The following is an 11,427-nucleotide window of genomic DNA, read 5'->3' on the forward strand; positions in this document are numbered from 1 at the left end:
TAAAATGTATATTCTGACCTAGACATTTAATTTATTTACACCTATGATGTCTGAATTTTTTTTGAAAGGCCAAAAAAATCGACAAAATTCAATCCCATCATTTGAAATTAATCTTTTAAGAAAATATATTAATAACAACACTAAATTATATGTGTGTTATTAGTACCTTGACTATATAAAATTGTCCCTTTATAAAATTTTCCTTACTGTAATTAATAAGGGTTCTAAAGGAGTATGTAATGAGACAGAAAATTTATAGTGAAAATATATTTTAGTACATTATATTTTGGGAATTAAAATATAGTCAAACATAAGAAAAAATGGTGAAAATATTTTCAAAATAAGAAATAATGTATTTTTTATTTTTAAATTTTTTTTATGAATTTTATTAAATTAAGAGAATTTTATAGGGAAATAATAATAATTAAATCATCTTTGGGGACAGTATGATCACTCTATGCAGCAGTTAGAACTGGCAAAAAATTACAAGAGTGAGTGGTTTGTGTGAAGTGGATGGGGGATTTGGGTCAATTAGCCCAAGGCTGAATGACCAAGTTGTCTGGATCATGGGATCCAATTTGACATGAAACCTGATGATCGAATATGAGAAGTGTGGTCATTGATGACTTTTGGGATTCATGGCTTCAATCTTAGTAGATCCTCTACTGATTAAGCAACATAATACTAGGTCTAGGATAGATCTTAAAAGTGAGAACACAAATGATCTCATCACCCTTAAATAGGTCAAAACCTTAATATATTGGTTCTTTGGACAAGTCTCTTCAAGGCATTTAGATGTTTGGCCTCTATAAATTTCCACACAATTTATTGAGGATGTCCCAAATCAATTCATTTGATTTGATCTTTGATGAACTTTCAAGTTACAGCTTAATATAAAAGGAAATTATAATAAAGATTCTGATCATGATTTTTTAATGTCGCCTTGAGAGCATATGCATGTTGATCTAAACTTTTGGTAAATGAGTAAAATAATAATCGATGAAGGGAATAGTATCCTCATATGTTATACAATCTGCCTTGCAAGAATTTTATGTTTCTTTCGAAAGTTAATACTAATATATTTTAAGTCAATAGATGTATTCCCAATTTTATATACAATTCTTATATTAAAAAATTATAACTTATATTAAAGTGACAAATCCTTTATTAGCATGTATAACAAACATTTTAATTTTACTAGCATCTTAGTTAAAGCAAATTCAACTCATTTATGTGTATTTTACTTCATGTACAAGCACCTTGTAAATCTTTATGCATTGTGCACATCAGCTACCGATAAATTTTTAATAATCTGACTATGAAAACTAATGTTACCGTTTCATATACTAGGAAAATTTTGAGGTAAATTAAACAAGAAAAGATGTTACATTTAGGACTATGATCTTAATAAGAATTACTAGTTAAATTAATCCTGTAAATTTTTTAGGCACCAGTTGTGAGATGTTTCCAAATATGATTAGTGAACCATACTTTGGGAAACATTATCATATTTTTGTTTTACAAACTCCAGATCATATACAAACTTTAGTTCCATACCTTTCATTATCTGCTGCGTTATCTGCATCCATTTTAAGCATGACTGTGGTTCAAGCGGCAACAAATTGTCCGTCATAAAATCTGACAACTGATGAACAATTGATAGATGACATTTGATACATCTTTAGAGTTTATATGATGTGCAATTTACTCACCATGTAGCTATGACTGAGTTAAAATACATTGGTAATTACAATATGCACAAATAAAGAACTAGACAGGCTTTCTTTCGCTGATATAAAAAATATTGTAACAAATGAACGATTACTAATTTTTACAATCACAGAATCACAGTGGAGAGCTCCGTCGAGATATCTGAGAGACCAAAGTAACCAGTTAAATATAACTACATATCCTGCATTTAACACTAAAATCAAGGACAATCAAGGCTACATAAATAAATTAGAGTAGATAGATTATCTTCTCCGCAAAATTCCATATAAACAGATATATTTCAAATTGCCAGCTTTGAAAGCCCTGGTTTTAGAGAAACCCAGATCTCGCCGTATGCTTGATCTTGTTCCACATCAACGAGATCACAAGACTTTAACACCTGCACACATGAAAAACCCAGAAATTATCTCGTCTATCTAGCCGTCGCTGGTCAAACTACTGCTTGGATAGTCAAAGAACAAATTTCAGAAATAATGTGTAAATTAACTTTGACCCTTGCAGATATTGTTCCCTCTTGGAGTCAAAGAAGTGTGAAAATTCTTGTTATTTAATAGGTTATTCCAGAAATTGGGTATACCATTACAGATATCTACTGGGATAACAACGGCCCCTAAAAATTGAGTGCCAATTTTTTTGTTTTTTAATGGATAGTACCAGAAATTGTCTATGATTTTCGATATTTACTCACCAGAGTCTCGAAGAACATCCGTGCGCATTGTTTCTTCATCTTCCCTTGCAGAATTGAGGTCAAGTTTATTTGGCGAGGCTTCCCGTTGGAGAACTGACTCTGAGGAGACTGCTCTTTGAAGAAATGTGCCACAAGCCTACGCAATTGGGAAAACGCTCAATAGAAATTCTACCAATCCAGTATAAACCATGAACTCGAAACGAATGATTCACCTTGTTCTCGTAGACATTGAACTAATATCAGAGTTCCCTTGAGCTGCAAATTAAACCACATTTGATTACCTATACGACGAAGTAATCCTAAAAAATAATGAAAATAGAAGAGAACATATGTCTACCTGACGCTGTGCTCTCCTCATCAAGAAAGACCAAATCCTACATTTCATTGAAAAAATCATACGCAGTGAACTAAATTAGGTTTAATATATAATTTTTTTAGTGATAAACTTACTTCTGGGGATCCATCCATTTCTTCAAGAAAAAGTTCTGCCATACTGGAAGGGGAGATCTCATCTCTGTGGTCAAAATTTTCAAGAGAAGCAGGAATCTGAACCAGAAATTCATCAGGTTCTGGGGTTATTGCTGTCTTGAGCAGGGGTGAAGTGGTGGGCTGAACAGGCGAAACCTCTTCTCTTTCTGTGGGAATTGGCGTGGACTCAAGTACAGTTTCGTATTGGCCCGTCGCGTCCCTGGCGCGCTCAATCTCCTCCTCCATGTGATCAACATTGCCAGGAGATGAGTCGCACACCAGCTGAGGAATTGATCTCTCCGTGAGTTCCTGAAGCTTGGTGCAGATTCCTTGAGTAAAACAGTTTGTTGATTTTGGTGAGTACTGAGCCAAAAGTAGGACTAAAATTTCATAATAAGTTGGGATATATAACGATTTTTTAAAGAAAAGATTACTGTTCACTCCTTGAGTGAAAGACTTCAATATTTATGAGTAATATGTCCAACCTCGGACAACTGCCCGGCCTCTAGATGTATCTGCTCAGTAAAATGCTTCTAAATGAAATATTGATGAACATTCCTCAGAGGGAAAATTTAAGTGGTTATGTATAATAAAACCAATCTAGAGGTTAACAATTCATAATAAGATAGGGCATATGATCAAAAAATGTTTTTAAAGTAAAACTTGGTTCACATTCCTTGAGTGGAAAAAATACATATATGAGTTAGCCAGATCCTGAAAAAAAATTCATGATAGGTTTGGAAGTGATCAATGAATATTTTCCAAGAAAAGCTTTGGTGCACATGGAGTAAAAGAAGTTTTATTTTTTGAGTATTAGGCCCAATGCCGGAAAAAATAAATGCTAGGAAATGATCGATTATTTTCAAGAAAAGCTTGGTGTACATGCCCAAAGTTTTAAAAGTTGGATTTTTGTGTGTAAAAAGCCCAACCCCAGACCAATAATTCACTATAAGTCGGGATATGTTCAATCAATGTTTTACACTAAAAGTTTGGTGCGCATTCCTTGAGTGAAAACATTGATTCTTTTCTGATCAATACTAAGCCTACTCCCGGAAAAAATTTATATTTTGACTTAGGACATGATCGTTCAATATTTTTCTAAACCACCGCGGTGAAGTGAAAAAAATTCACGAGTGATAAGGATAATCATGGACTGAGAATTCGTTCATAAATGAGGGCATGATCAATAAATAATATTCAAGGGAAGTTTAGAGGGACAAGAAAATTAGAAATACCTGAGAGTAGGGAATGCTTGAACATGTTTTCTTTATCCATGTTCCTTAGGCACATTCGTAGATCTGCATATGAACAAGGAAGTCGTCGCCTCTTTCGCATTATTCCACCGGTGTCTTCAAGTTGCCGCTTCATTTCCCTGATTATTAGCATTGTTGAGATTATTTTTTGAAAGGAGTGAAAATTACAGCAAATACCCTTGGAAATAACAGAACAAATTTTTTTTCTTACGAATGTCTTTAACCCCAAAATTATCTCAACGGGGGATATTGATAATTACACATCACATTCACCAACATTACTAATAACCTTGGTGGGTTTCCTCTTTATCAGTAAAAATTACAACACATTCGACTTGTCTAGACCGAGTTTCATGGTTTTCTATTGATTTGTCTTTACTTTCTTCCTCTTGTTCCATCAAATCATCTGTCAATTTGTATCTGCAAGTCCAGAAAATATCATCTGATTTTTTTTAATCAATCGTAACTATATCAAAACATTTATCATGCTTTTCCAAATCACAGACCTATTAGGGAGAACCAAGCTGGCGTCAAATAATTGCTTCCTCTTCCTCGTTCTCTTTTTCTCTATTTTAACTGGAGGTGATGGCCTGAGTTCCAGTTCAACTGAACGAGCTTTAATACCTTAACATTTAGAGAGAAAACAGAGTCAGAAAAATCAAATTCAAACAAATACCCAAAATAACCTTGTATGTTATCAAAATACCTGAATCTGGTGCCGCCGATGCATGTAATGAAGGAAGAACAGGAGACATTTCTCTTAAAATAGGAAGAGAATCTTCTCCAGAAACCGGTAAAAGTCCTGTTGCAGGCGAAGAACTGACCGCTCCTTCTTTCATTTGTATTCCACTATCATTAAGTCCGAGAATTGCATTCTCGAGTTCAACAAAATCCCCCTCCGGAACAGCATTACGGGCAACCTCAATCGGTGAAATACTAACAGGTGTAAAATCCATGTCAGCGTTCTGCTGAGGGATTTCTGGTCCATGACTCGGAGAAACAGAACGAGGGCTTCCTTCATGATTCTTATGAAGATTGCTACAATATTACATATTTTAACTTTAGTATGGTTTGAAATCAATATTAAATAAGGTACTTGAGATCATACGTTTCGTCAATTGGCTCTGAAGATGTGCTTCTCGACTCTGGATGTGGAGACGAATCGAACCTCTCCTGTAAAATATAAGGGATATAAAGGATTAGTGGGATAAACGACATTAATCCAAGCTAAAGTTAATTTGATATTACCCACCTCGCTAATGATGAATGCGACGTATGGGTCACCTTCACCAGGAATCTGGTCTACAAGTTTCAACAAAAAAATTCAGAAACTAAGTTATAAATTCAAAAGACGGTATTTAAAGAAGAGAGAGATTACCAGGTAAAGTGATCTGCTCGAAGGTTTTCAGATGCGTATCTGGAGCCCTAAAATACAAATTAATTGTCAGTGATTATGTCTATCACTAACATTTGTTAAATATCCAATCAAAGGAATTTACTCATCATTGACGAGGCCCAAATCTAGGGCATCAAGTTCAAAGGTATCTGGAAGAGTAACAGCCTGAAATGTCGCGCGATCTGCATCTGCTGGCAAATTTACGTGAACAGATGCAAACATCGTTCGCACTTGGGAGAGAACATCGTTACATTCATGATAGAGATAGTCGACTTTCTTGGAATAAATCCGAACGATGCCGAGCAGAAGATGCCCAGACAATCTCAGCGCGATTGGAACTTCCGGAAATATGATGCAATCTGGGAAGAAATATGAAAACCAGACGGGTTAACGCTTATTTCCGAAGTTAAATTTTTAATCGGTAAACTTGACAGTAAAAATTTAGCAAAAAATATTACCATTATTCATCTCAGAACGCATCATCGGATATTTGAATGAATCAAAAAGTGAACAATATAGGATGCGCAGGCATGATGAACTAAATTCAAGAAAAAAAATTACTTTTTTCTCCATCAGACTCGTAAATGGACATGAGGAATAGAGCAGTATGATTATCAACAGTTAACCAAAACTGATAAGAAATATGAAAATCAATCGATTAACGCGCTTCTTCTGATTTCTGTAAATCAGACAATTTTAAAAAAATCGTTTTCCTCCATCAAACTATTGAAACAGGCACATGAGAAATCTGAAGAGAAATTCGATTATCAACAAATGATGCAACCTGAGAAGAATTGTGAAAATCAGTAGGACTTGCACATATTTCCAGATGTCAATTAACCAGCCCAGTTGACGTTTAAAATGTTGATAATCAGATCAAATGTTAATAAGAAAAAAAAGTGGACAATGTAAAGGCGCCGATAAGAGATTACTCTATAAAACCCAGAAAAAATATTGTACAAAAAATCATTGTTTTCTCTCCGATAACTCTTAGAACAAGAACAAGAGAGATTAGGACAAAAGAAATCCAAGAAGTCAAAAATTTTGATTTTCCTCTCCGTCCGAGACCGAAGAAGATAAATCCGCAAAAAGAAACCGAAAAAACATACCGACGGTGGACGATATGTCGGTGACAGCAACGTGGGACTTGCGGAGTTTGTGCTGCAAGTGAGCGGCAATCCACACCGTGCCCAACGGGCTCTTCTTCGCGAGAAACGTGTGAGAATAGAACATCTCTTCGATCGATCTCCTCCAAGAACAGAGATTCTTCCGCAGAAGCACAAAAATCGCAGAAAATCTACCGATTTCTCTTCAATTTCGATCTCCATTTTTGACAATTTATGAATCTTCTCGAACAGTTTTTCGATTTTGGCGGGATGATTTTCCCGCGCCGGCGAAAGCAAACAGATAATATAAGCTTGTGTGGATATCGCTTTTCATGTACTTGGTAAGCTGCGTCGTTCATTGGGCCACGTCACTCGAAACTCCGAAGTGTTAGAATCCAACGGAATTTTAGTAAGTTCAACGTCATCGGATGACGGGACTGGGACGGATGACGAATTTTATTTCCACTCAGTCCCTTCTAGGGTAGGGTGCTACTAGGTAGGGTTTGACGGTCTCGTAATTTTAGCAAGGACCTAAACCTTACCTATGGATCAGGCTGGTTCCCGTCCGGTCTTGTCCAGTCTTGTTGACTAGTCAAAGTCAACATGACCGGAAAAGTCAAGAAAAAAATGGCATGGACTTCTCATCAAATGGAAAATTTGTTGCAAAGTAACTTATAAAGCCCATCTTGAAAAGTTAAAAGACGAATAAAAAAAAAGAGGAAAATAAAAGAAGATTGAAATGTTAATACTTGAACAATAAAAGAAGTTTTAAAGAAGAAGAAATGAAGATGAGACAGAAGAAGGTATAGAAACATAATTAGAAATAAGAAAATCAGGAGAGAGAGGAAGAAGGAAAATAGTAGGAAAAGGTAACTACGAAGAAAAGGTAAAATTATACAAGAAAAAGGAGAAGAATCACAGAGTGGGAGGGAGAGAGAGAGAAAGAGAACGAGAGAGAGAGAGAGAGAGAGAGAGAGTAGGAGAGAGAGAGAGAACAGAGCGTGCATTAGAGCGAGAACGGGAGAGAGAGACAGCATGCTAGAGAGATAGTTCGAGAGAGAAGAGAGCATGCGAGAGAGAGAGAGAGAGAACGGGAGAGAGAGAGAAGTGAGTGTGCATGAGAGAGAGAAGAGAGCGTGCGAGAGAGCGAGGACGGGAGAGAGTGTTTGATAGAGAAGAGAGCATGCGAGAGAGAGAGAACGGGAGAGTAGGCATCGAGGATCAGATCGGATCGTTTGGATCTTGATGGAAAGATTTGAATGAACAAATGCATTTCGGCGAGTGCTGGCCGTTGGCCGCGAGTGCTGGCGCCGCGGTCGAGGCCGGGCATTGGCGCCGCGGGCTGGCTGGCAGACGCTGCCACAGCGCGCTGCGCGCCGCGAGGCTGGGGGCTGCTGGGCGACGCAAGGCGCCGCTAGCTGGAGCTGGTGGCTGCTGGCCGACGCTGGGTGGCGCTGGGCAGCAAGGGGCAACTGTTGGCTGGCGCTGGTGTCCGCTGGCTGGTGCAGGCGGCCGTTGGGCGGCGCTGGCTGCTGCTGGGCGCCGCTGACGACCTCTGAATTTGAACCTCCGATTTATTCCGATTCGAACAACATGTTCGAATATGATCTTATTCGAATATTTGATCCGAACAGCCGTCTTGTTCGAACAATCCGATCCGAACATACGCGTGATAAGCCTAAAAATGCATGTAAAATGACGTTGATTTGGCGTTTAGACTTATGCAATAAAATTTATAATTTCCCTTAATCACTAAATATAGAATATAGAGAAAGCAAGGGGTCGAACCACAGGGGGGCAACAAATATGAATTTTTATCAAATTTCAATATATTAATTCAAAGATGAATTAATTTTGCAATTAATAAATCTTAATTATGCTTAATAATGTTTTTAATTAATCAAAATCAAGTAAGACTTAATTTTGATTTTTAAACATTTCAGTCAGAAAAATCAAGATAGAAATATTTCAATTTTAAGATCAGATTAATTCAGATTATTAATTTCCCAATTATTATAAAAATTTTCAACAATTTTTATGAAGTAAAATTGGGAATTAAATAATCATGAAAGGGATTTTTAAACTGGACTTCAAGATGGATGAATTTTCGAATCAAATTTTATTTTTAGGTTTTTTATATATTAAATTAAATTCCTAAACAATAAAAATTGAAATATAGAGAGAGAAATTAGAAAATTAACTTGGAGAGAGAAAGTGAAGAATTTGGGGAAAAGATGAAATCCGACCCTAAATTAAAAATCTAATGAAGCAGAAATGTTCTAAATTGATGTAGAATTAAGGATAAAAAATCAGATCTTGAATCAGAATCAAAATGCAATGCTGATTTCATTAAAAACCAACTTCTAGGGCATGTACGTTTCGCCAATGCCTTGGCGTTTTCGAATCGTTCAAGAAGAAGATTGAATTACAAATCAGAAACTTACAACTTTGAGTGCAAAATCAAGAACTGTAAACTTCCAAAGCATCCCTTGTGTCCTTCCTGGCCAATTCCTTGGATAGAGCTTCAAAAAGTGATTTTCGCCCACTTCCAGACCTCCATTTAAATATAAATTACATGGAAGAAGCTCATTCTTAAATCATCGATTTTAAAAATGAAAGATTAAAGTCCTCAAGATCAGTTCATCCACAATGAAAATTAAACTAAGAGAGAATGAATTAATACGTTGAATTTTTTAGAGACAAGTAAAATGCAAAGAGAAGATAAGTGGGCTTTCTCTACCTCTGGTTTATGATTTGTGAAGATAATGCGTTAAACTATAGTTAAAATGCTCAAACGACAGTAAATAAATAGAGTTTGCTTATATGTTCATCGGATCTACCCTATCTCTTTTTAAAAGTTAGGATTGATTACACCGAAGATTATTAGGAAAATATTCAATAAATAAATACAAAAGTAGAGAAACTCCATCATTTGTTGGGAGGGAGAACAAATTTACACCATCATTTGTTATAGAAAACAATTGATTACACCGCTGCATAGAATACTGATTTTTTTAAAAAAATAAATATTAAATTACCGCCAGATAATTGAAACTAATGATGATACCTATCTAACGAGATAAACATATACGCGAGATAATATGTATTTTCTATAACACAGCTCAGAGATTTAAAAAGGCGAAGACATAGGAATCTGATTTGTTACTGATGATTCTTATGAAGCTCAGAGAGAGAGAGGGAGAGAGAGAGAGAGAGAGAGAGAGAGAGAGAGAGAGAGAGAGAGAGAGAGAGATAAAAACAGTACATATCACAACCCTTTTATAGGGTGCTAACTAGCCGTTAGTAACGGCTAGTTATAACGGCTAGTTTTTAACTAGCCTTTATCACTTATCCGATTTGTAATAACAAATCGGGTAATGGGCCATATGGACCCGATAGTACACAATGGGTCTTTATTTTAAACCCGATACATTTTTACAATATTTTTGGGCTTATTATGCCCGTACATTCAACAGTTACCATTGCGATTACTCTGACTATGAGTTAAGGAGATTCATTCAAGCTAGTTATTTTACCCCCGATTACTTGTCTCGAATAAGAAGATTATACTTGTGATAAAAATTTAGGTTTCGAGATCAGCCTAGATTAAGCAGGCTACAATCATGTAAATCAATACTTTGTCATAAAATATTTCCTTCAGAACATACCTCGACGTCGGAGAAGCGGTGGAGGATCGCCCTGCGGCGAAAGGGGGTGGTCTTCTCCTTCTTTCAGTCTGAAACTTCAGAGTTCTAGAAATTTCCCTAAATCTTTCGGGCGGGGAGCCTTTATGTTTCAAAGAGGAAATATTGAAATTATAGACATAAATGATATTTTTTGTATGGGACGAAGGATGTGATGGTTTTTAGCCTGGACGGGACAAAAAACGTCATAAGATTATTGGACGGGACGTTTTTTTGTTGGTGGACGAAAAACTGTCCCGCCCTCCGTCCCTACTCTAACAACGGACGTAGGACATGATGAATTTCCTCCCGTTCCGTCCTTCGTCCACGTCCAGGACGATCTGGAACTATATTACCATTACATCCCTCCTGCTAATCTAAATACAAGACAATTTATTTCACCTCTTTTTCATCATTTTAGAACCCTTCACCACTGTCATCTGGACTTGCTGTCTAGGTCCCCCCTCATCCACCACCCGGGATTCCATCACATCATCTGTCACCATGCCGGCCTACTAAGGGAGCTCCTGTCTTAGTCTCCTGTCACAAGTCCAGCGACGTGACCTAAGACATGATGAATGACGGTAGATGAACCCTACGAAATAGAGTCAGTTTATTAAGTCCTCAAAGGGCCCCTAGTTTAACTTTGTCTTTTCCCCAAAGATCAGACAGGCAATCATGCACTGGGCGGCCTTAACGGGCCTCATCCTACTCAACTACGACTACAGCTCGGCCCATTAGTGCAAACGTGCACGGCAGCACGTTTTTTTAGTCCAAAATCCGGAAATGTAAAAATTGCTAATTAAGACGGTATTTCGGAATTTACTGGGATTAAAAAAAAGGTCCAGCAGCCGCCATTGTGCGAGTTCCGAAGTATAACGTCATCATACGTCATGGATTTGTGGGAGCAGGTCACATGGCCGGTCTCTTCCGTAGAAGACAAAGTCTTGAGTTTGGCATCCTTAACAGCTTCTGTCCCGCCGCAATCACCGGCTCTCTCTGCCGTCCACCGGCTGTTTTCGGTCATACTCTCTCTCTCTCTCCTCTCTCCTCTCTCCTCTCTCTATCAATCGATCTATCAAACTATCTAATATCTATATAT

At 37.0% G+C, this 11,427-nt stretch overlaps 1 protein-coding gene across 2 annotated transcripts; it reads right to left on the minus strand.

Moving 5' to 3' along the window:
• Positions 1-1,893: 1,893 nt before the first annotated feature.
• On the minus strand, positions 1,894-6,858 carry SYN3 (Rad21/Rec8-like family protein). 2 transcript variants are annotated; one of them, XM_078583521.1, is made up of 14 exons: positions 6,646-6,858; positions 5,640-5,895; positions 5,519-5,565; positions 5,393-5,442; positions 5,249-5,313; positions 4,847-5,178; positions 4,647-4,764; positions 4,123-4,259; positions 3,044-3,216; positions 2,870-2,965; positions 2,757-2,793; positions 2,632-2,674; positions 2,420-2,555; positions 1,894-2,110 (listed from the first exon to the last, which is right to left on the minus strand). In XM_078583521.1, exons 1-14 carry the CDS (start codon positions 6,767-6,769, stop codon positions 2,012-2,014), a joined length of 1,713 nt encoding a protein of 570 aa, XP_078439647.1. In that variant the 5' UTR covers positions 6,770-6,858; the 3' UTR covers positions 1,894-2,011. The 2 variants fall into 2 exon arrangements, with proteins under 2 accessions (XP_078439647.1, XP_078439646.1); XM_078583520.1 differs by having other exon boundaries at positions 2,870-3,216; positions 6,646-6,857.
• Between the last annotated feature and the right edge of the window lie 4,569 nt (positions 6,859-11,427).

Source organism: Wolffia australiana, chromosome 11, assembly GCF_029677425.1.
Source record: "Wolffia australiana isolate 7733 chromosome 11, ASM2967742v1".
NCBI lineage: Eukaryota > Viridiplantae > Streptophyta > Magnoliopsida > Alismatales > Araceae > Wolffia > Wolffia australiana.

Excerpts from the sequence above, each read along its gene's own strand:
- SYN3 (XM_078583520.1), bottom strand. The coding sequence starts at position 6,769 with ATGTTCTATTCTCACACGTTTCTCGCGAAGAAGAGCCCGTTGGGCACG. Across the intron at positions 5,179-5,248 it reads TCAGAGCCAATTGACGAAAC|CAATCTTCATAAGAATCATG; the intron begins GTATGATCTCAA and ends GTAATATTGTAG. Across the intron at positions 4,765-4,846 it reads ATCGGCGGCACCAGATTCAG|GTATTAAAGCTCGTTCAGTT; the intron begins GTATTTTGATAA and ends CTAAATGTTAAG.